Below are 24,796 nucleotides of genomic sequence, written 5' to 3' on the forward strand. Positions count from 1 at the left end.
CCTCCCTGTGGTGGGTCTGAGAGGCAGGGTTCTGTCCACATGGACCCTCACTGTGCCTGAGAGCTCGGGTGAGGCCCCCAGCTCCCCGCCCTCACGGCCCCGTCCTGCCTGTACTCTGTGCCCCCATGTCATTGTCCCTTCCTGACAGACCCCACATTCACCCGATTCACTGCCCTCTGCCTCTCTGGTGAGCTGGACAGCCACCTGTGGCCACCCACCTCTGCTGCCTGCCCCAGGACGCCTCAGATCCTGGGCCCCAACCTCCTCCTGCCCTCGGGGCTGTGCAGCGAGCACTTGTGCTCCCTGTCCCTGGCTGTCCTCTCAGGTGCACACAAACCCGTTCTCACACTTGTACCTATACACACATGCAAATGTGCACACGTGCATGGACATGCATATGTGCACACCCACACATGCATATACATGTACACACATGAACACACATGCACGCCCCCACATGCGTATACACACATGAATGCACACCCACACGTGTACACGTATACACAGCACACATGCACACATGCATGAACACATGCATAATGTACACACATGAATGCACATGTACACACCAAACACGCATGTAGACATGCACTTACACAGTACACACACCTACGCACCTACGCACACGCACACACACCTATGCACCTACGCGCAAACACACCTACGCGCACACACGTGTGCATGCACAGGAACACACACACATGCACACATCCATGGGGCAGGCCAACCTGTACTACGGTGGCACGGAACGGCCCAGCAGCAGTTCCTGGCCAGTTTCTAACTCCTGGAAGGTGCTGTCACACAGCAGCCAGGCCCAGCCATCCAGAACTCAGCACACACCATGAAGCCCGTGTGAGCACCAGCCTTCTGGGAGAAGCCGGGGTGCATGCTTTCTGCACGCTTCCCTCGGCTCCCAGGTCCAGCAGGAGGTAAAGGTGCTCCCTGAAGCTGGGACAGCCAGCAGAGAGGCCAGGCTCTGGGTTAGACTGATGCCTGACCCCATGCCAGTCCTGGGCACACAGCAGCTGTCCATGGAGTTTGCTGAATAAAGAAGGGATGAGAGACGGACTCTCTGAGAGCCCCAAGAACACGACAGTGAGGTCCCTGACAGGATCAGTGGGATAACCCCAAGTCACCCCGAAAAGATGCTGCTGTTCCCACTGTGGTCTGTAAAGAAAGTGGTGCGTGAAACATTTTTCTCTGAAAGAAAAAAGGTGTTGATGTGCCCATATGCCCAGGAGTGGTGTGGGCCATTGCCCAGACCCAAGAGTGCTGCGTCTGGGCGCACTGACGTGCCCACCCAATGTGAATGGGCCTCGGACCTGGTGACTCTTGGTCAGCCCCCAGGATTCCCACTGAGAGACAGCACTCAGAGCCCAGACCTACATAAGGAGGTGCACAGGCAGCCCAACTCCTGGGGGAGCAGGACCCTTGGGCGCAGGGCAAGTGTCTGAATCCCAGCAGGTCTGCAAGTTGACATGGTTCTGAACTGGTCACCACAGAGGTGGTAGAGCCACAGTTAGGGCGTGGGCTTGGCGTCCCACTAGACACGTGCACTGTACCAGTGGCTTGGCCTTGCTGTGCCTCAGTTTCCCCACCACACAAAGCTTCCCTGGCTGCTACCAGGTGTGAAGGAGGTATGCCATGGGGTCCCGTGGGGCTGGTGGTGAGGCTGTCATGCATAAGAATGGTTACGGCATGCAGGGAGTGGGGTACTGGGGCAGCGCGGGCCTCTGATGGCGCTGGGGGAGATGGAAGAACTGCTCTGGGGGCATGCTCTCGGGAGAGCCCAGTGGGGGCGGTGCCCGTCCTCCGGAGCCTGTGGCCAAGGCCCTCGGTTCCTTCAGGGGCTGGGGATGAGCCGTGCTGTGGCTCCTGCCTGCAGGAGGTTCTGTTCTCTGGCTCAGTGCAGGGCCTGCCTGTGGGGCTGTGGACGCAGGAGGCCGAGACTGCAGGCAGCGAGGGCGCTGCTGGGCCGAGCAGGCGGCTGGCAGCTCCTGGGGCCCCTCGCTGTGCAGGGGGCTGTTGCTGAGCAAGAATGACCCCTCCCTACAGGGCCATGCTGGGTCTGGGGCGCTGGGGTGCTGGTCCAGTGGCCAAGCATTATGTAAAGAATCCACTCAGGCAAGGGCGGGACAGCCTTTATAAGAGCTTTACTGGGGTGACCAGCCACCCCGCTTGGGGGGTTAATGTGGCCATGCAAGGGGCTCCAGTCTGGGAGCCGCAGGAAGCAGTTCCCATGACCTTGGGAAAGGCTGCTGAACGGGCTGGTGGAAACCAGTTCTTCAGTCCCTCTGTTGCCTGGGGCTACGGGCGAAATGAAGGTGAAAAATGTGTGTTCCCGTGGTAGGTGCTGCCCAGGGACCTGGCAGCAGCGTCCAGGCTGTTGCTTGGAGACTCGCTGTGGTGTAGGGGGAGCCATGGAGCTGGGCCCAGGGCCTCCTGCAGGGGGGCCAGGCAGCCCCACTCATGGCCGGCGCTCAAGCTTACCCTCAGAGGCACCTGCAGGTATGGCCAGAGGTGAGCCTGGGCCGGGGCCAGGCCTGCCTGTTGGGCGCAGGTTCCAGGCCTGTGGAAGAGGTCTGCAGAGCCTGAGGCCAGAGACCTGGGCCCAGAAAGAAACCCACACCCAGCATCTACATGGTTAGAGATAGCCATAGCCCAGACACACAGAGGAAGGTGCACACACGTGAACATACATAAGTAAATGCATGTACACATATGTGCACAAATGCACACACATCACACAAACACATCTGCACAACTCATACATGCGCACATGCACACACGCATATGTGCACATGCACACATGTGAACACATATGCACACACATGCACAGTGCAACACACCCATACACATGAGTACATGTATGCGTGCACATGCACACACACGTGGACACGCGTTTGCACACATGCAGAGACTTGCCCAGTAATGGGCAGACATGCACCTACGTCTACCCCCCAGTCATCAGCCTCGACCTTGGCTGAAGGCCCCCACCTGCCAGGGCTCTGTGCCAGCAAGCAGGCCTGCAGGACCATGCCAGGCAGGGTGCCTGTGGTGGGAGAGACGCATGCATGGTGACCTGTGCTCACCACCTGGGGCCCTTCCTGCCCCCATCTCTGAGGGGAGCTAGAGAGAGCGTGGGTGGTGATGCTCGCCAGGGAAGACCCCAGGGCTCTGGAAAGTGGTGACCAGCAGGCGGGAGGAGCGGGTGCAAGGACCTGGGTCAGGCACGCCCTGGGGTGTGCTGGAAGGGCAGGTGTCGCTGGTGCCAGGAGGAGGTGTGAGCACTCCTCCGCCAAGCCTCAAGGGGATGAATGCCTACAGCCCCACTGAGGGTGAAGCCAGAGCTGGGTGGCCAAGGGTGGGGGCTCCTGGGTGATGGGAGAAGGCAAGGCCACCTACTGTGGTTTCTTGTCAGATGAATGGCCAAGACTTCCTCCCAGGGGACCCACTTGGCTCCTCGGTGGGGAGGAAGTGGGGTGGAGGAAGGGTCTGGAGAGGATGGGACAGGGCCTCAGTCCCCCAGTGCACAGGGCTGGGGTCATGCCCTCCTTCCATGCCCCCTCCTGCCCTGGGGAGCTGCCTCTTCCCTTGCCCCCACCCAGGGAGCTCTGGTTGTGCCAGCCGAGGTGGGTGGCTCACCTGCAGGCGCAGCTCCAGAGCCTGGACGTGCTGCAAGGACTCCATGGTGGCCCTCACAAGAGCTGGAGCAAACGGAGAGCAGAGAGGCTGCTTCAGACCACAGTGGGCGCCAGGCACTGAGGGGGGCCCATGCTCCACCCGAGGCCCCCCTGGCTGCAGAGGACTTCCAGCCCGTCATGCCCAAGACTCCCTAGCTATCTCCTGGTGTCCCAGGGACACCCCAGCCACGTGGTCTGGTGGCTGCAGCCCCACATGGAGTCCCTGGACTGTCCTGCAGCTGACTCCAGCTCCCACCGGCCGTGTCTACTGCCTAGGGCATTGGGGGCGACACTCCCACCTGCCCCCATCTGTGGGTTCTGGGGCCAGGACCGTGCTGGAGGGCCTCAGGCCTGCTCGGCCTACTCTCTCCAGCTACCACCTGTCTTTCAGCTGCCTCACCCCTCACCCTCTGGGGTTCACCCTGTCAGGGGCCGGGTCATCCCTCCACGCCTCCAGCTCTTTAGTCTGGAAGGCTCTGCACCCACACTGCCCACCTGCCTGGCTACTGTGTGGGGGCTAGGAGAGGGCAGGGGTCGAGGGTGCACAGGGGCCTTTGTCCACCTGCTGTGGAGTTTGACACAAAGGTCAGCCCTGAGGGTGCAGCTTTGAGGCACTGGTGGTTGGCCTTGTATCGGGCCTGATTTATCCCGGGCAGCTGAGCTCAGGGCCCTGGGAAGGGGAGCTGCCCAGGTGGGGGCAGGACCAGAAGTTTGCTCTGAATTCCTGCACCCTTTTGATAAGAATACTTCAATTCCACCCTTTTTGTTATTTGACACTTCAGTACAGGAATTGCGACAGAAATGCCCAGGGACTGGCCTGGGCTGCCTTGTTTCCATCCCTACTCCTGCCCGCTTGTGGCAGGGGGTCCCCTGCAAGCAGGGCCTGGGGAGCTGCAGGGTGTCCCAGGTTCTTTCTGCGGAGCAGGGAGGTGGGTGGGGAGAGTGGGACGGCCCGAGGGGAACTGTAAAGCCAGGTCCTCCTCTGTCTCTCCTTATGCTAACTGCATGACCATAGCTGAGGGGCGGTGGGGGGTCTGAGCAACAGCCCTGTGCTCTCCCTGAGGTCACCCACCCTGCCTTTACCCACACAGCCGGGGGACCCTGGTCCTGGCAGCTGCAGAGGCTTCAGCCTGGGTGTCCTAGCCCCAGCCCTGCCCATTTCCCTGTCCCTAGTTCTCCTGGGCCCACAGTCCCCAGCAGTGTTGAGTTGGGCCGGACGGCTCCCAAAGGGTAGTGCCAGGTGGTGCCTCTGCCTGAGGAAGCTGCCAGGCTGGCAGGGAAGGGCCTGGAGGGACAGGTGCCACTCCTCACTGCCCAGTGGGTGTCGAGGCTGCTCGAGGAACCGAGGGGAGTGTAACGGTTGTTAAGAAGACTTCTGAGGGACTGGGGAAGCAACCGAGCACATGTCCTGCTGTCCAGTGGTCCCCAGGATGGATTTGTTTCTGGTTCATTGTTTCCAAAAGTGCTGCTGTGCCCACTTACTGGGTGCCAAGACTCCCTGGGGCTCACAGGGGTGGCCAGGCCAGGGGAGGGCAGCCATGGCTTGTCCGTGCCTGGCTGGACACCCCAGTGCCCACCAGGCACTCTCCTCCCAGCCCCGTGCTTGGCCAGCCTGCCCTGCCCTCTGTGGCCCCGCCCCGGCCTCCCAGCCCTCACTGCCCGGAACACCCTGTGAGTCACAGCTCTGCTCATACCACCCTCAGTCAGCGTGGGGTGGCTGCACGCAGGATGGCATTGTGTCGCACATGGATGGACAGATGGATGGCGCTGCCTGCCACTGGTCATGCTGCGTCGCTCTGGGCTAACCTGCAAACTCGGGGACCTGTGGGTCTTCCACCTCAAACAGCAGCTCGTCGTGAATTTGGGCAACCAACCTGAAAGACACGCAGGTGGGGAGGTGACCACGGGGTTCCGAGAGTGGGGGCACATGTGGACGTGGCATATCCTGGTACAGGGGGCCCAGAGGTCTTTGCCCTGTCTCTGCTCAGCAGGTGGGTGAGGATTTCTGAGCTTGGTAGGCACAGCTGCCTGGGCCACCTCACTGTCACCTGGGGTAGGGGCCGGGAGAGCAGGCTGGAGGACGCGGGAGAGCACACGGCTCAGGGGCAAAGGAACACGACCAGAGAGGAGCAGGATGGCGAGCAATGTGGTGAGGATGCTGCGGGCCGTGTGTCTGGGGGAGTGTGAGCTGGGAGGATCCCCTTGAACCCTTGGGGGGTGTGGCTGGTGGAGGGAACAGGAAGGAAGGGGGTCTGCCATTGGGGAGGGAGGAGGCAAAAGGCCCTGAGGAAGCTGGGGCACCCACACTCCGAATAGCAGCTTAGGGAGGCTGATGGGAGGGACAGGTGCTTTGTAAACATTTACTTTTCTAAGTCAGGGAAATAAATAACTCATTTAATACATCTGAAAAGTACGAAGAAATTCTAAAATGAAAACAAAAAAATGCCCCTAACTCCCCATGCTGTCCCCCCACAGAGGACATCTGGGACGGCCCCGGCCAGGCCCTGCGCTTGGTGCTTCTCCGAGCACACATACCCCAACCCTGCCTCCCAATCCCACCTGCTTTCCCCACTGACAGCCATGGGTTGAGACTGCAATCTATGCCTGGGCAGGCTCATCTTGTGAAGTTACAGTCCCTTAGATGACCAGGCAGATGTTCCCCGCCAGGAGCAACCCTCTGCCCTCCTCTGCAAGGGTCTATGCGTGGGGCTGAGCTCTGTGGGAAATACCAGCTTGCTCCCTGTCCTCTGGGTCCCACCCAGTGAGGCGGCAGGAGAGAGGCTGGGTGTGGGCTTCCTGCTCACTTGGGTTGGGCTTCGGTGTGGCGGTGGCTGAGTTCCTGTCCTTGCGGCCACCATTCCAGGGCTGCTGGGTCCTGGTACCTGCTCCCTGGGCACTCTGGGCAGCCCTCATCCGTTGAAAGCAGTCCTTTCATGGAACCCCCCTCAGCCAACCTGGACCCTGATGCTCTGGCTTCTGGGATGGGGAGGTGGAGGCATGTGCTCTGTGTGGACGCTGGGCAAGGAGACATGGGTGAAGACGCCCTGCCCACGTGGTGAGGGGTCTCCTGGCTGATGGCCAGCGTGTGCACTGGGCAGGGATGGAGCAATGGGACATTCAAACGACCAGCTCATAAAGCTTCATGTTGGCTAACAAGCCATCTGCAGGCCGAGGTCAGAGGCATGCCCCCGCGTGCACGTGCTCTTTGGGAGGTGGTGTCCTAGTCGGTTTCTGAGCCAGGGCAATGATGGCACAGCGTGCTCCTTGGTGGGGAGGCCCTACTGTGGCAGGCCCGGCCCCAGCAGCACTGGCAGGGGGTGCACGAAGGTAGCTCACTCTGTATACGTGGGGGGCCACAAGGGCCTGGAGCCCAGCGGGGAGGACGGTGGGTGTCAGAGGTGGCCCTGTGTCCTCTGCTGTTTGTGTGATCCTGTCTTCCTCCTGGATGAAGCTGTCAGGGCAGGGACATGTCCGGTTCTCTGGTCACCTCTGCTGCCTGTCCCACAGGTGGGAGTGCAGGAAGAAGACAGCACTCACCCCACAACTCCAGGCCCCTCGTCCTGCATGGCGGGCTGTGGCCCAGAGGCTACCAGGAAGGGGTACATGGGGCTGTGCCAAGGTCCGTGATGACGAGCTTGGCTGGTGGAGGGGCCACCTCTTCAAACCATGAAGACGAGTTGTGCCAGTACTTTCAGAAGACTTGGACTCCAGAATCTATGTGCTGGGCTTGGTGGCAGAGACTTACAGTGGCTGTTCTTCCTTTCTCCTCATGTCAGGCCCTTTGTTGTTGGGTGGGGTGGAGGTGGGGCAGGGCCCTAGCCACAAACGACACTTCCCAGGCCCCCTTGCAGGTGGGGTGGCCCATGAGGTTATCCCCTTACCTTCTGGGAAGGGTTGACCAGGTTGGGAACCAGGCACCCCATTGACCATCAACTGCTTTTTCCTTCTTTTGCCTGGAAGGCGTTGTGATGGCTGGAGCAACATCTCATTCATGCCACAAAGAGGGGAAGGGCCAGGGAGCCAGGGGGACCGTTGTCCTGAAGCTCTGAATCAAGTCAGCAGCTGCCTGGCCCTGGACTTCTTGTGGGATGGTGAAATGCGAGCCTCTGCAGGGCACTGCCCTTCCCATGTGACCCGGAGGGGTGATGGCAGAGGCCAGGCTGGTGGCAAAGACCTTTTACTTTCTTAAACTTCCAACTTCTGGAGGAATTTTTGGCTCCCAAGGTGATGAATTTTCAAATGGACAGAAACCTCAGAATAGGCACTTGTAACTTCTTCCAGATTTAGAAGAAACAGTTCTCACACTTCTTGAAATTACATTGTGAAATTCTGAGCTGCTGTTGTGGCAAGGATCTAAGAATAGTTTAAAACTGTTAGTCACTTACGCATCACACGCACAGCAGGGGACACACAGCCCACCTGATTGAAAAGTGGGCTGCAGTAAACCAGGAGAAACGGAGGATGTCCCCGCTGGGAGGCCATGAGTCCAAGGGTCTTGGAACCCCTCCTTTTCCTGGAAGGGGCTGATTATGAGGTCACTTCCTGCCCCTGCTCCAGAAAGGGGTCCATGGACAAGGCCACTGTGTCCTCCGGAGGGCCTGGCTGAGGTGGCATAGGACCCTTGCTCCCACGGGGGAACATAGGACCCTTGCTCCCACAGGGGAACATTCCTCCAGAGGGCCTGGCTGAGGTGGCATAGGACCCTTGCTCCTCACTTTGTCCCTGTCTGTGACCTGCCCGGTGGCCCCAGCTCAATTCCAGCTGCTCCCCAGGAGTTGTCATGCCCAGTGCTGAAGGTGGATGTGACACGCAGATCTGCTCAGCCTGGCACCCTGCCCTCGTTTCTGCTCAGGGGAGCTGTGATGCGGTTGGAAGCTGTGCCGTGCTGGGCAGAGGCCTGCATGGGGTCGCAGCTCATCCCCTGGCCTTTGCCTGAAGAGGCTGCCTGATGCGGATAGAATCATTTTCCTCCGCTGACCACCTCGCCTGAGCACTGTGCCCATGGCTCCTCCTGCAGCTTGCTCAGGTCCCTTGTCTCTGGGGGTCATGCTGACACTTCACTCCCTTCCTGGTGTCTCCCTGGATGGTAAGGTGTCCGGTTGGCCCAGCTATATGCTTGTGGCATGTGCAGAATTCCATGCCGACACACAAAAGGCCTGGGGCATCGATGTCCAGGTCAGAGCTATAGGTCACTGTGTCTGTTCCCACCTTAGCGGTGCTGAGTCCATCACGCCGAGCTGGCCAATGCGGTGGCCCTGATGACCATTTAAGTGCCTTCGACTAGCCCTCAGCCCAGTAGGGTTCCCTCTAAACCTGCTGTCTCCTAAGTGGCCACCTTGGCTGTCCTTCCTTCAGGGCATGCTTCTTAGCACAGTCCCTTCTTTGTACTCTGTCCACGCACTCACTGTGGCCACAAAGTGGGCTGGGCACCAGGTGATGGCCACGTGCCAAAGATGAGTGCAGTGCCAGCCCTGCCACCTAGGGGGTTTCACCAAGGTCTGCTGTCTTGGCTACGGGCCCCAGGCTCCTGTCCTGGAGATGCCTCTCCTCGTCCCACTCTCGCCCCTCCAAAGTTCCCTGCCTGGCCCATTGGCCCTGCCCTCCAGTGCCCACCCTTGTCAGGCCCGTCACCTGCCCCGAGCTCCTCCCCAGGTCAGCCCCATATCCTCCTGCCTGGTCTAGCACAGTAGTGTGGCCCGCCCCAGTGTCACCCCCCCGCCAATCCAGATGAAGGCAGGGTGCAGCTCTGGGCTTGTCAGCCCCTGGTTCAGTCTCTGGTGGACCCGCCACAGAGCATCCCTGGACAGCCCTCCACATGGATGCAGCTGGCTTTCCAGCCTCGTGTCTCCCCACTCTCAGAGCAGGACCCCTGCCCACCCCGCCAGTCAGCATGGCCTTGCCTTCATCTTGGAAGATCCAAGTCCTGCCCATCTCAAAGGTCACCAAGGCACTGAGAAGGGGTCCTTATGGTGCCCCTTCTGGGCCTGGCACACAGGCCTGCCCTTTGGGTGATGCTGCACATCAAGGTGGTGGGAGAGGTCAGAGCACCCCCCCCCACTATGGTGACCTGCTGACCCCACTCTTCCCTGCGCGGTGCTGTTCTGTCACCCACGGCAAAGGAGCAGGGCCCACCCCGACCTCGCTCTGCAGTCAGGGGTCTGCCTGGCCTCCAGCTGTGGTCAGGGGCCTGTCCCAACCTCCGGCTCCGGTCAGGGGACTGCCTCGCCTCCAGCTCCGGTCAGAGGCCTGTCCTGACCTCCCGCTCTGGTCAGGGGCCTGTCCCGACCCCCTAATCTGGGCCTGGCCTCCTCAGACTCTTCAGGATCAGGACCTAGAGGCTCAGTGAGTGGCACTGCCCATCCCAGGGACTGTGGGCGGCGAGTGCAGGCTACTGTGTGGTCCCAGCCCTCACAGGCATGGGGTGGGCCGCCAGGTGATTCCCTGGAGGCACTTGCTCCCTCATATGGCCGTGGGCCGTGTCCTTTCTGGTGACTGCGTTTCACTCACTCCACTTCGGGCACAGATACAAGCTCACACTCAGCCGGTTTCTGCTCCTTTTAGATCCTACCCACAACCTTCTACATGACTCCTAGAAGAACAAACCGAGGTTACAAAACGCACAGTATGGAACGCCCCAGTGTCCCACATGAATCTGCTTTGTTTTCGAAGATAGCACGACGTATTTTGTTATGAAGAGCGTTTCCTAAAGGCAGTAAAGAGCTGACGATAGAAAAATGAGCTGAGTCATTCAATTCCCCAGTGAATAAAAATTTTTAAAGCTCTGCTTTCAGAAGGATTGCTGTCATGTCTGAGGCAGCCTCAGGTCCGGATGTCCAGCGAAGGCTCCAGAAGGACCCAGTCCTGGACCCCGGTGAGTGTCACCTGTGTCCTGCAGTAAGGCCCTCCCGTGTTCCGGCCAAGCACTCACCAGGTCCTGCCCTGCCTGGCTTCTGGGACCCCACATGGCATGGCAGGAGGCAAAACTGGGGTGCAGCCTCCCAGCGGCGCCCCCCATTGGGCAACTGCAAAATTGCACAACCATCCCTCCCACCTGCCCACCTCCTAACAACAACAATGACAACAAAAAAGACTGTGAGGTGCCTGGGCTACCTCCCTCACAAACGGCCTCTTCTGACCATCCCAGCAAATCCCTGGCCAGGTCATCAGCCAGTGCTCCCAGCCAGAGCCAAGGCCTTGCCCCTTCTAGAAGCCAGAGGCCTGGTGAAGGCTGGCTGTTACAGGGGAGCCCCTCACCCACCAGCTGATGGGTCACTATTTTAAGTTCTGTCTAAGAGTAAGCATCCACACCAACTCCCCTGTGCCAAGCGTGCTTCCCTCCCAGAGGCCTCCCACCAGGGGAGCAGATGGCAGGTCTTTACTCCATCCAACACATGGCAGGAGCTGGGGTGTCCCCTACCCAGGGGAAAGGAAGGGAACACGTGGGCCAGGGTTCAATGCTCCATACTTTGTCCACTGGCTCTGCTGGGACAACCTGTGACCACAGGTGAAGCACCTGTGTCCAGCTAGGCTGGGATGTGTGCCGTAGCCTCCAGGGCCTTCTCTCTTCAGATTGGCATGCCAATGGAGAAGGTTGCAACAGGTAAGAGTCACTGCATCCAGCCTGCCTCCACGCTGGTGACATCCTGAGGCTGCCTGTACCCCATAAGGATTTGAGGCAGTGAGCAGGGACATGCCCATTGAGGTGTGGGATGCTGTGGGCTTCCCATCATATAATCAAGAGGAGCTGCCCCCCACACCCACCACTAGAACACTGGACCACCTGGGAAGTGCTCGCTGAAGGGACAGGCCCCTTCTCCACCCAGCTGAAGAAAGAACTTGAGGGTCCCTAGGGTGGGGGTGAGAAAATATGAATGGGGATTCAAGGCCTTCTGGGAGAGAGGGGGTGAGACTGTTGTGGGGTCTAGCAAGGTCCTGGGGATTCATGAGGAGAGCCCCTGCCCTGCCCCCAGGAGAGGAGGAGCCCTGACTGGCCACCTGCAGCCAACCAGGACCTCAGGTCCTAGTTGTGACTGAGCGTGAGGCAGAGAGAGAGAGCTGAGAACACTGTTTCAAGGGGCGGGTGTAGGGCTGTAGCTCCGGCAACTGTGGTGGGGCCCCTGACAGAGGTGTGTTGGAATGTCAGCTCTGGGAGAGCAGGAACCTACCGTCCCACACAGCACGTGGCTTTGGTGGATGGAACAGTGGGGAGGAGAACTGGGGCAGTGTGCTTCAGGGCCCTCAGTGCACCACCCGCAGGGGCAGCTGAGTCCATCCGCCTCAGGGTGGGCAGCCACGTGTATGCCGCAGGGACTGCTGAGGAGGAAGGCCCAGGGAGGCGGCATTTCTGCACTAGGCGAAGGGGCACAGTGATACGAGTCTTCAGACAGACCTCGATTGTCCCAAGCTGGTGAAACGGCTACTGGCCACAGTATGCCTGCTGTGAATGGGTCCCACTGGCCCCCCTCGCACAGCCTGAGAGCTTCGGAAGGAAAGGTATGTCCTGACTCCTGGGTGGAGGTCAGGCTCGAGGGGGTCAGTTTATTGGGGCCCAGTGGAGGGTGCTGGGCATTTACAGAGAAGATTCTGCAGATGGAAACAGAGGGCATTACGCTTGGGGCGGTCACAGACAATCCGCTCCGAGGACATGAGTGAATTCCCCCAATCCGTGGTTAAGTCAGGTAACCAAGCTGGGCCAAAGGCCCTGGGCAGGCTGACCACGTTGTGCACTGACCTGGCCGTCAGGGTGGGAGAACAGGCCACCGCAGCGAAGATGTGGATCATGGCCAGCTTGCAGAGGTCGGCGGCTGAGCCTGTGGGGCACAGAAGGCTCTGCTCATGAACAGTGTGAGGCTCAGGGCCCTGAAGCAGGGGAGGCTGGCTGTCTCAATGTCCTAGACTGCATAACACATGGCCACACACTTAGGGGCCTAGAATAACGCACGTTCATCATCTCACAGTTTCTGTGGGGCAGGAGTCGGGCACGTTTTAGCTGGGTCCTTTGCTCAGGGCTTCACAAGGCTGAACTCAGGGTGTTGGCTGGCTGTAGCCTCAAGTGAAAATCTGACTAGGGAAGATACACTTCCACATGTCCTCGGGTTGTTGGCAGAATTCATTTCCTTGTGGTCTAATGACTGAGGCCCCCCTTTACTTGGCTGCTCCTGGCTGGGGACCTCTCAGGTCCTAGAGGCCGCCCTCAGGTCCTTGCCACAAGGCCCCTCCCCAACTCGCAGTTTGTGGTTTTAAAGTTAGCAGGAGGGTATCTGCTACTGCTTTGAATCCTAACATTCTTTTAAAGGGCTTACCTGATTAGGTCAGGTCCACCCAGGATAACCTTCCTCTTTGTTAACTCAACGGCAACTGATTAGGGACCGTAATTACATCTGCAACACCCCTTTTGCCATTTGACACAAAATCAGAGGAGTGATATCCTACCATAGTCACGGGTTTTGCCCACACTCAAGGGGAGATGATTATCTGGGGTGTTCACACCAGGGGGTAGAATCTTGGGGGCCATTTAGAATTCTGCCCACCACACTGGCTAACAGAATGACAGAGCATGGCTGTGGGGTCAGGTAGACTTGGGCGCAAATCCAGTTCCCCCAACCTGCCAGCTGCACAGCCTTTTCATCTCTTTGGGCCTCAGCTTACCCATGTGTAACAGGGCTGGATAGCAACCTCTCAGGATGGTAGGGGGATAAAGTTACATTGATGGCCAGCCATGTGGTCCCCGACACTGTGTTGAAGACTCCGCCAGCGAGCCACTCTCCGTGCCTGGCATGCAGTCGCGTCTCAGTGACTGGCTCTGACAATGGGGAAGCACACTGGAAATTCACAGTTCTACTGGAGTCTTTAAATTTGCTTTGACTGTTCATGGGTCTTGAGTCTAATGAAAAAGTAAAAATTCTTGGTCCGTGGATCACTGCCCTCCACTGTGAGGTGGCCTTCCCCGGACACTTGACTTGCTTTGTCTCACACTCTTAGGAGGCCATGAGCATGGCAGGAATGCTAGACCTGAAAGGGACAAAGCTCACCCGGACCCTCTGTCTCAGAGCTGTGAAGGGTCTCAGGCCCATGTGAACCCTCTAGGGCTGAGGGCTGGAGGCCAGGGGCTCCTGGGGGCTGCCAACAACTTGAGTCCTCCCTCCTACCGGGCAGCAGAGAAGCAAATTTAGCTCTGCGACAGTGACTTTCACTGTGACTAGAAAGTTATGTGACTGATTTTAGACAAAATATTTCCTTCTAAAGTCTGCAACTCACTGCAAGCTTTCCAGCATGGTACAAGCACGCAGCAGGAGACTGGTGTCCACTGCAGGAGCCTGGAGCCTGGAGCCTGTGGCAGAGGCTTGGAGCAGGTGGAAGAAGGTTGGTGCCTGTGACAGAAGGTTGGGGTTTGTGGCAGAAGTTTGGTGCCCATGGCAGAAGGTTGGTGTCTACGGCAAAAGGTTGGTACCTGTGGCAGAAGTTTGGGGCCCATGGCAGAAGGTTGGTGCCTGCGACAGAAGGTCGGGCCCGTGGCAGAAACTTGGTGCCCGCGACAGAAAGTTGGGGCTAGAAGGTCAGGGGTTGAAGACGGTAGAGTAGTCTACCTCTGCCCGTGCGTGCCTGCCTGTGCTTGCTTTCCTGGAGACGCCTTTGGCGCTGGGTGCACAACCTTTTGAATTTAGAAACAGCCAAAAACCATACAGCATTGGATCCTGTGATAAAAAGGGCAAGTGCTCCTTTCAGTAAAAAGCAAGGCACGAACCTGAAGTATCGAGAAGCATCTTCTTGTACCATGATTTCTGAAGCTACCTAGTTTCCTGCTAGAGGGGAGACAGAGAAGGAACCAGGAGCCAGGCCGGCTCGCCCTCAGGGGCTGGGGCCATCTCTGGCTGCTGGCGTTCCTGCCAGTGGCTCACAAACTTTCTGCTTTGCTTCTGGCCCTCGGTGTTCACTTCACCACCAAGCCTGTTAGTCTGTGGTTTCAGCAATCTTTTTCTCTTCTTTTCCTTTGTAAAGACTCTGCCTAAAGAGATAGCAGACGTTTCCAAAGGAGGAGCCGCAGAGGTTGAGTGGAGTTGGCATTTCTGGAGTAAGTGCAGCCTGGGCTGGGGTCCCTTGGGGTGCTGGGGTGCCCCACGAACATGTCTAGGCCACACAGGGCTCTGGAGTTCTTGACAGTGTCATAGCCAGCCCACGAGGCACAGGGAGAGCCTTCTGAGCCCAGAAAGGGGTGTTGGGGGACTCCAGAGGTTAAACCCCATCGGGTTGGTGGAGTCTGTCTAAGAGACAAAGGGTCAGTAACGCTGCTGCTGTAGGAAAAGTGAGTGGCTGGGGAGACAAGACAGAGGGTGCTGGGGTAGAGAACCTAGTATGGGCAGGACCAGTTGCTGTGACAGCCCCTCCATGCAACGGCCTTTTGGGCCAACTCACCATGCTCCTCTGGCACCTGGCTCAGGGCCGCCCTGGATAGGTGCCCAGCAGGTGTCTGTGAGACATATGGTGATGGTTCCCTCGTTCAGAGGACAGTCCCTGAGTGAGGCAGCCTAGCTGGGCAGTGAAGGACCATTAAGGGCTGGGTTCTCTGGCCAAGCATCCTGGTGAACTTCTAGAAGGGGATATTTTGCTTTTGTTTAATTCTTTTGAAAGGACTCTCCCTAAAATAGCTTGAGCACCACCTTGACCTTCGTGATGTGACTCAACAACTGCTTCCTAGGTGAGAACCACACTGAGGTTAGAAGTCTCAGAATGGGAGAGCTGTGTCCTCGGTACGTGTTCTGGGTTGTCACACTGAGAGGCTGGATCAGATCCTCACTGACCCTTCCCACTAGCTTTCTTCCTCCTCATCCCTCCCATTTTCCAAGTAGGGCCCCCGAGGCCGAGCTCGGTGAACGGGCAGCAGGTGCCTGGTCTGCCTCCCTGCACAGCTACTGTGGCTCATGCCCAGTGTCCTCCTTCCTAGTCCAGTCCTCTGTGGCTGTGTCTGCAGGGTCCCTGGGCTTGGTGAGACCACTCTCACTGTTAAGTGGTCTCCACAGGACACCGCTCTGGGGGGCAGGTGGCACTCTGAGCATGGAGCCTTGGCTGAGCCCTTGGTGCTTGGATTCTCCATCTGTGATCTACGGGTGAGGCCGTGCTGGCAAGGCCTCAGGACGAGTGCAGCACATGGCATGCACTTGGTAGCAGCCTGCTGTCCCCGTCCTCTCTCACATTGCCTTCATGCAGAGACAGGGGCTGTTGAACTTTCTGAGCCGCTGGCTGATGGTGATTGCAGAGTTTTCATAACTGGAGGCAAACGACACATGCCCAATTCACCAGCTGCCTCTTTTCTTCTGGGGGGCATTGGAGGATTGCTGGGTGGTGGGTGCCTGATTCTGGAGGTCTCACACCTGTGAGGTATGCAGGGGGTGAGGGAGGGTACCCAGGACGAGCACTGAGGGCTGAGTTTCCAGGCCTGGCTCTAGGGTGGCTAGGTAAAATTTCGAAGCCCCAGTTTCCCGTTTATAGATGCAAGGGTAGCATAGCTTCGGCCAGACTCTTGGGATCGATGTCATGATTATAAGATGACCAGGCACCGAGCCCTTGCCACAGGCTGGGCCTGATCTCATTGACGCCTCCTGATGCTAACGGCACGGAGGACCAGCGAGGGCCCAGGCGTTCTCTGGGGGAAGGTTCACTGTAAGAAATATCATGGCAATAAGACAAAACTAAAAACCAGTTGCCACTGAGCTGATTCTGACCCACGACAACCTCCACGTGTTTCAGAGTAGAACTGTGCTCCACAATGTTTTTAGTGGCTGTGACCTTTCAGAACCAGGTCAGCAGGCCTTTCTTCTGAGGTACCTCTGGTGGGTTCCAACCGCCAACTTTCTGGTTAGTAGTCCAGTGCTTAACCATTTGCATCACCAGGGACCCCTCTCATCACAACCATCTGGTGGACTAGGCCCAGCCCTGAAGTTGCTAAAAATTGGAGGAAAATGGAGGCGAGACCGTGGGGGAAAGGAGCAGGTGGGCAGCAGACCAGCCACCAGCTGCACCTCCCAGGCTGTAAGGGGGCTCACGGTACCTTGAACCACGAAGTTCACTGCCTGGCGCTCTGCTTGTGCCCGAAGCTTCTGGTTCCGTGCATGGATCCTTGGCAAGGGTCTCCTTCTGCCCATGATGGACGCCACATACCCTTTGGTCACACAAGGGGAAAGCAGGATGAGAGACAGCTGTAACAGGCCACACAGCATGCTGGTGGACACATAACCTCAGTGGGCCTGGCTTCATGGAGGCCTCGGAAGGACTGCTACCCACTGGAGGGCGGATCCCAAGAGTGCTACAGGGAGTGTCCCCGGGGCCTCTCGGTCTACCTCTAGGGCAAATGGGTACTGGGATGGGAAGGCAACGACCCTGAACTGGGGTGGCCTTTGCTTGCCTGGTCATGAGCTCTGCATTCTTTCCTGACATCTGGCTGAGCTTAGATCTGAAGTAGGACAACGGAGGGTAGTTTCTATGCCGTAAACCCAACGAGACCTAAATCTGTTGCTGTCTGTTCCGACTCGCGGCGACCCCGCGTGATAGAGTAGAACTGCTTCATAGGGTTTCTTGGCTGTAAGCTCAGTGGAAGCAGATTGACAGGCCTTTCTTCTGATGTGCCCCCGAGTGGGTCTGAACGGCCACTTGTTAGGTTAGTAGGGGACACCAACATCTATGCCACCCAGACCTCAGATCACGCTGGAAATTGCTGTGAGTCCCATGGACTGGGGGTACAGAAGTAATTCTGCACTATGTGGCATCTGGAATGGCAGAGAGAGGCATCAACACAGGCTCCCACCGAAGGAGGGGGTTCCCCGCCCCTACACGTGTGGGCAGATCCAAGTTTTGTGGGGCCTGAGGCTTATGCAAGTTTGGCGCCCTCTTCAAGAAAAGGAACACAAGTGAGCCGCCTTGGGTGAACACAGTCCTGGCCAGTGAGGACTTCTGCTGTAACTGGGCATTACCCTTTGGTTATGGGTTTTCACGTCAGAGGACTGGAAGAATTTCCCACTTATGTAATAATTATAAGAGTGACAATGCACTGAGCACCTACTATGTGCCCCCAAAAATGTGTAATTAAAGTCCACTAATAGCAACTGGCAGAAAAGGTGTGTGTCAGGGTTGTATCCTTTCGCTGTACTTATTCCACCTATATGCTGCACAATTAATTCGAGAAGTCAGACTATGTGAAGAAGTTTCATTCTGTTGTACACAAGGTCACTATGAGTTGGGACCGACTCCACGGCACCTAACAACAGCTGGGGACTCACTTGGACATTCCATGTAGAATATATCTACAGATAAGGTCTCCTACCTTTGTTCTCATTCTTATATCTCTTATTTCTTTTTCTTCTTTTATTCCATTATCTAGAAGAGCACTGCCCAGCAGAACTGTCTGTGATGATGGGGACGTTCTGTCTCCACTGTCCAATATGGCGGCCACTAGCCACATGTGTCAATTAAGCACTTGACACGTGGCTAGTGTGACCAAGGAATCAAATTTTTAATTTTATTTAATTTTAATTACTGAAAATTTAAATAGCTTCATGTGGCTAGCTGCTACTGCATTGGGTGGTGGAGGTTCAGAGCAATACTGAATATAGAAACACTGACGGGGACATTCTTGTCTTGTCCCTGACATTACTGAGGGATGTTTCTAATGTGTCATTTTACAGCGTGGTGCTTATTACAGGTTTTTGATCAATGACCTTTGTCAAGTTAAAAAAGTTCTCTTCTATTTCTAGTTTGCTAGTTTTTTTAAATCACAAGTGATTGAGTTTTGTGAATGCTTTTTCTGTATCTATTATTGATTATTTCATTGTCTGTTTTGTTAACTTCTGCTCATGTATTTGCTATTTCCTTCCTTATTCTTTTTTACTCTACTGATCTTTTTAAAATTTCTTGTGTTGAACATGACTCATTTATATTTACATATTTCTTTCTTTTTAAAATAATATTTTAAAATATTCACTTACCTCTAAGTGAAGTGCCAGCTTGGCCATGTTCAACAATTTATATGAGATACTTTTACTGTCATTTATTGCTAAAATTTTTGTAATATTCTTGGAGTTTCTTCTTTCAATCCTAAATTATTTAGGAGTACCATAAATTTCCAAATAGGTAGGTAGAAGGATGGATATACTTACACAGACAGATAACTACTTTTTTATTGTACTGTAGTCACAGAACTTGGTTTAATTCATGTTTTTTGAAATTCGTTTGGGTTTCCTTTGTGGCCAAATTGTGGTGAATTTTTATAAATATATTATGTGCTTTTCATAAGAATATATATTCTCCATGTTTAGATGCAAGCTTTTATCTATATTTTCCATGTATCTATTTCTCAATCTACCATCTATTACCTTGAGCTTGTTAATTTTGCTGTTCAAAATTTCTGTATACTTATTTTTAATTTTTGTCTGCTTTTTCTATTAATCTCTGAAAGGGGTATGTTAAAATCTCCTACCTGATTGCAGGTTGCCAATTTCTTCTTGTAATTCTGAGAGTTTTTGCTTTATATATTTTGAGGCCATATTTTTAGGTACATATACAAGTTTATGATTGACATATATTCTTGGATTAACTGTTCCCTTAAATTCTATTTTCCCTCCTATTAGTAATACTTAAAAAGAAAAAAAAGTAGGGCATATATTTTTCCATCTCATTATGCTCTACCACTCACTGTAGTTGTGTTTCACGGTAATCTCTTATAAAAAGCACATATGTAAGTTTAATCCACTTAAATGTATTTTGATTATTAATTCATTTGAACTTCTTTCTACAGTTTTTCTGCTTATAATCTCTTTTCTTTGTTTTTTGTTTTTCCCTGTTCTGCTACCTGTGGGGTTAATACTATTGTTTATTTCTTTCTTCTCTCTGCTAATTTGGAAGCCATAGATTATATTTTTATTTTATTGTTACTATGTATTTTTCTACCTACAGATATTAAATATGCTCATCTTTTGCAAAAGGTGCCTTAGTATGTTTTAGACTACTTACTGATAGCCATTACTTTATTGTTTTATTATTCATCATTAATTAAAAAAAAAAACACAACCACAAATTAGGTTTTAAATAGTCAATAACCATATAAATTAATGCTTTTTTAAAGAATAAGCTTGTTTGTTTTTTGGTGCTCACTGTTGTTTCACGTCTGGCTTCAATCTTTTCCTGCCGACGTGCATCATTCGGTGAGGGCAAGATGGTATAAACTTCCTTTGATGCTCTGTCTGTCCAAGGAGGCCTTTATTCCACCCCTTCTGGTCTGACGTGTGACTGGTATACGGCTCTAGGTTGACAGTGATTTCACTCAGCACTTTGAAGACGTGGCTCCATTGTCTTCCAGCATCTTTTGGCACTGAAGACTAGTCAGCTGTCAGTCTAGTTGCTGTTCCCTTGTAAACAATCTGTCTTTTTTTCTCTAAAAATTGAAAAGACTGTCCTTTTATAGTTTATTTTCTATGGCTTCACTAAACTATGTCTAGACCTTAATCATCTTGCTTGGAACTGGGAGTATAGTCTGATCTGAGGACTCATGTCTTTTTCAGTTCTGGAGAAGTCAGCTATTATCTCTTCCAGTGCTGGTACTCCACCAGTCCTTTCATTCTCTTCTTTTGAAAATTCCTATATTCCTTTGATGGGTCCTAACTCTATCTTCTGTGTTTCTTACATGCTTTTGTTTTTGTGGTTTATTTATTGTTTTACACCTTTTTTTTCCTGCATTGCATTCTGGATGAGTTCCTCAGCACTATTTTTTTTTTTTCTTTCAGTTCTTTAATTTAATCTTCAATTATGTCCCATGATTGTGTCTTTTATTTTAATGACTTTTCCCCTAACACTTTTATTTTCATAGCCACTTGCTCTTGCTTTGTTTCTGGCCATAACTTCTTATTTTAAAAAAATTCCATTAATTTTCATTATTTGTGGCAATTATACTCTATAGAGTCACCACAAACGCTGCATTAGCAAACAGTGAACCATTGTTCCTAGAGGAAATATAGGGTTAGGTTCCTGCAAGCCTCTAGTTACAATATTTTTATCAACTGATCAGTAAAGACACCTTATTTAGTATCTATTGTTGATTCTTTAACATTGAACTCATAGCCAATAGCATTGTAACTCATGCCTGAATGAAGCTTACCTAACACCTGTATTTCCCCCCTAAGACACATCACAGCCCCCTTGCACTTAGGAACACTAGACAGCACTTCAGCACTATGCTGGTGGGTCATTTTAAACAGTGAAATCCAACAAAAAGCACAATATTGTGAAAAATGGGGTACTAAATAGACCACAAAAAGGACACTTGTTTACAGTATGAGAGCTGCACCAAGAAGGCAGGATGTCACTTTGTCTGACCTCAGTTGGGAATATGCATGTTGACCAACTCAAATTTTTTGCCACTCTGCACATGTCCACAAGTGACAGTGAAAGCACTATGAGTATTAATTTTGGGATTACAAATAAATTTTAGTGAGTAGGCATATTTGTAAATACAGAAAACTTGAATGATGAGGATTTACTTATAAGTTATGCCTTTATTATTATTTTTAAATATTTGAAACATACATTGAGGCATGGAGGCCCATTGGAGCCGTCCACCTCAAGCAGAGCCCACGCTAGACTCTTCTCGTGGACAGCACTTTCTAGTTCTATTTATCCAGCAGGAGTAGAACCACTCACCCAGTTGCTTACCCACTGAACCAACCACTCAGCAGCCCCCATCAACCATCTACTGTGACCCAACCTCCACCCATCCGCATGGCCATCCCCCATCTGTCCAATCACTCATCAACAGACCCAGGAACAGTAGAAACCACCTGGCTGCTGCAGAGCAGGAGAAAGAGTGGATGGGGAATGGCCAATAGCTTTGGCTATAGCCGGCTTACCTGTCTGGTGACACTGGGCAATAGTTGCTTGGGCAAAGTCCTTGATTTTCGTGTATTTTTGCAAAAAACTCTCCAAAAACTGAGCAGCTTCCTGAACAGTAACTCCAAGGCAAGCAGCAAGTCGCTTCTTCCCTGTACGAGTCAGAAATAATTCAAATCAGAGTCAACTCCTAACTCACACTCAGAGGGTACCAAAAAGCCTCTGACTCCAGGGCTGACCAGCCACATACAGAAATGAGCCAACAAAAGTCCTCTTGAATAAGTTGGTGAATCAAGATACAATTAACACCGGTGGTATTTTCCTCTACTGCTTTCTCTCAGGAATTGGATTGGTCACGGTGGTATTTGACTTTTGGCTTTAAAACTGAGGTGTGAGGTGTTGGTCAACCTGGACTGGGGGTTATTAGGCAAACTTTTATTGAAAAATATTGACTGTGTGCCTGTGAGGTGCTAAAAGCGAAGCAGTGAAAGGAGTAGGCATGGTGTCTGCTCTTGGTTGGTCCAGTGGGAGACCTGATTCCAGAACTGTGGAAAGCTGGAGATGGGCACAGAGGAAAAGAGGAAGAGAACATTCCATTGCCAAACTATGAGAAAACGGTACTCAGGAGTGCCTGATCTTAGAATTTTTATTTCAAGACAAACACCTTTGGTTCAGAACGACATTTGGTTCCTAGAAGATCCAGGTGATCTTACGAAGCTTCCTGTAGAAAGGTTTCTGCTTGGGATGGCACCCTGAATTTTGGCACAAAATGACTGGGTGCAGCAGCTGGGACCACACTGGCCTGGATCTGAGTTCTGTCTATTACCCGTGGAAGGTTCTACCTGATCTTGGGGAGTTACTTGACCTGCAACAAACTCCATTTTGTCATCTGTAAATTAGGAAGGATGATCCTTTTCCCAAGGGTTATTGGGAGAACACAATGAGCCAAGGCAGGTGAAGTTCTAAGCATAATGCCTATCACCCACTTGATACTTAATATGTACTCATCCCCTTCCACTGTGCTCTAGAAAAGAATAATAGTTTAAAATAGAGAATGAGGGGTCTATGAGGACAGGTATGGGAGATTTTCTGGGCAGCAGAGATCATAGGAAAAGCCCTGTGCTCTGGGGGTCTATACCTTTGGAGGGGACCCCAGAAAGACAAGTAGCCTGAAGAGCTGCATTCCCAGGGTAGCCATGACTAAGACCAGGAGTAGGCTTGCCCGTCCTCTGTACTGGGTCAACTCTGAGGTCATATTAGGGGTAACCCAAGGGACCTTCAGACAACATGGTCCAGAAGTCATGGCCCAAGGGGTGGAGATGTGAGGTCTGAGAAGACTGGAGAACAGAGACCTCTGGAGGGGTAGGACCAATTAACCTCAAAGATCTGGTCCCTTCTTCAGCTGGGCCATTCCTGGTCCAGGCCAGCGGTCTTGGTTATTTAGTGCTGCTATAAAAGAAATACCACAAGTGGATGGCTTCAACAAACCGTAGTTTATTCTCTCACAGTCTATTAGACTAGAAGTCCGAATACAGGGTGTCAGCTCCAGGGGAAGCCTTTCTCTGCCAGCTCTGCAGGAAGGTCCTTGTCATCAATCTTACCCTGCTCTAGAAGGGTCTCTGTGTAGGATCCCAGGTCCAAAGGACATGCTCCGCTCCCAGCTCTACTTCCTTGGTGGTAGGAGGTCCCCTGTCTCTCTGCTCGCTTCTCTCTATCTCAAAAGAGATTGACTTAAGACGAAACTTAATCTTGTATATTGAATCCTGTTTCATTAACACAGCTGCTTCTAATTCTGCCTTATTAATTGTGTTCATGAGAGAACCTGTACATAGATCAAGAGGCAGCTGTTCGGACAGAACAAAGGGATACTGCGTTATTTAAAGTCAGGAAAGGTGTGCATCAGGGTTGTATCCTTTCACCATACCTATTCAGTCTGTATGCTGAGCAAATAATCCGAGAAGCTGTATTATATATAGAGAAGAATAGGGCATGAAGATTGGAGGAAAACTCATTAACAACCTGCGTTATGCAGATGACACAACCTTGCTTGCTGAAACTAAAGAGGATTTGAAGCACTTATTGATGAAGATCAAAGACCACAGCCTTCAGTATGGATTATACATCAACATAAAGAAAACAAAAATCCTCACAACTAGACCAATAAGCCACATCACGATAAACGGAGAAAAGATGGAAGTTGTCAAGGATTTCATTTTACTTGGATTCACAATCAACAGCCATGGAAACAGCAGTCAAAAAATCGAAAGATGCGTTGCATTGGGCAAATCTGCTGCAAAAGGCCTCTCTGAAGTGTTGAAAAGCAAAGATGTCACCTTGAAGACTAAGGTGCGCCTGACCCAAGCCATAGGATTTTCAATTGCATCATATACATGTGAAAGGCGGACAACAAATAAGGAAGACCAAGAAGAATCGACGCCTTTGAATTGCGATGTTGGCGAAGAATACTGAATATACCATGGACTGCCAAAAGAATGAACAAATCTGTCTTGGAAGAAGTACAACCAGAATGCTCCTTAGAAGCAAGGATGGCGAAACTGAGGCTTACATACTTTCGACATGTTGTCAGGAGGGACCAGTCCCTGGAGAAGGACATCATGCTTGGTCAAGTACAGGGTTAGCAGAAAAGAGGAAGACCCTCAACGAGATGGATTGACACAGTGGCTGCAACAGTGGGCTCAAGCGTAACGATTGTGAGGATGGCACAGGACTGGGCAGTGTTTAGTTCTGTTGTACACAGGGTCACCATGAGTTGGAACTGACTTGACGGCACCTAACAACAACAACATCACAGAGGTAGGATTTGCAACACATAGGAAAATCACATTTGATGACAAAACGGTGGACGATCACACAATCCTGGGAATCATGGCCTGGCCAAGTTGACACACATTTTGGGGGGACAGAGTTCAATCAATAACACCAGCTAATGCCTTCAATGGTTCTAGACAGAGGATTGTTCAGGTCTTGGGAGAGTAAAGGGCAGTTGTTGCTTTTTCTGCTTGGCTGAGAGGAGCAGCAAAGCCTGCAGGACCCTGAGCTCTCCAGTTTCTACCAACAGGGAGGACTCTTGAAGCCCTTAGCCCTTCTGCTCTGCCTAGGCCTGCCTACTATTCTGGACCTTGACCTGGAAATGGAAACAAAACAAAAACTCCAACTTCCATTTTAGGGCTTCTGAGCTTAATTTAAGACTGTGTGATGCCTTCATGAGTAAGCTATCATGTGTT

General features: G+C 53.0%; 1 protein-coding gene across 1 annotated transcript; it reads right to left on the reverse strand.

Annotated features, from left to right (window-relative positions):
- Positions 1-1,950: 1,950 nt before the first annotated feature.
- On the reverse strand, positions 1,951-21,668 carry LOC126077357 (DNA polymerase nu-like). Its single transcript, XM_049886613.1, has 6 exons — positions 21,572-21,668; positions 16,729-16,839; positions 12,415-12,493; positions 5,490-5,557; positions 3,646-3,707; positions 1,951-2,502 (listed from the first exon to the last, which is right to left on the reverse strand). The coding sequence occupies exons 2-6, from the start codon at positions 16,820-16,822 to the stop codon at positions 2,308-2,310; spliced, it is 498 nt and encodes a 165-aa protein (XP_049742570.1). The 5' UTR covers positions 16,823-16,839; positions 21,572-21,668; the 3' UTR covers positions 1,951-2,307.
- Between the last annotated feature and the right edge of the window lie 3,128 nt (positions 21,669-24,796).

The sequence above is a fragment of the Elephas maximus genome, chromosome 5 (assembly GCF_024166365.1).
Source record: "Elephas maximus indicus isolate mEleMax1 chromosome 5, mEleMax1 primary haplotype, whole genome shotgun sequence".
NCBI lineage: Eukaryota > Metazoa > Chordata > Mammalia > Proboscidea > Elephantidae > Elephas > Elephas maximus.

Bases quoted from the DNA above. Each gene is read 5' to 3' on its own strand.
- LOC126077357 (XM_049886613.1), bottom strand. From the start codon at position 16,822: ATGGGCAGAAGGAGACCCTTGCCAAGGATCCATGCACGGAACCAGAAG. The intron at 5,558-12,414 runs GTCAGTGCACAA...CGTGTCTTTCAG, and splicing joins TCTCCCACCCTGACGGCCAG to GTTGGTTGCCCAAATTCACG. The intron at 3,708-5,489 runs GTTAGCCCAGAG...CGTTTGCTCCAG, and splicing joins ACAGGTCCCCGAGTTTGCAG to CTCTTGTGAGGGCCACCATG.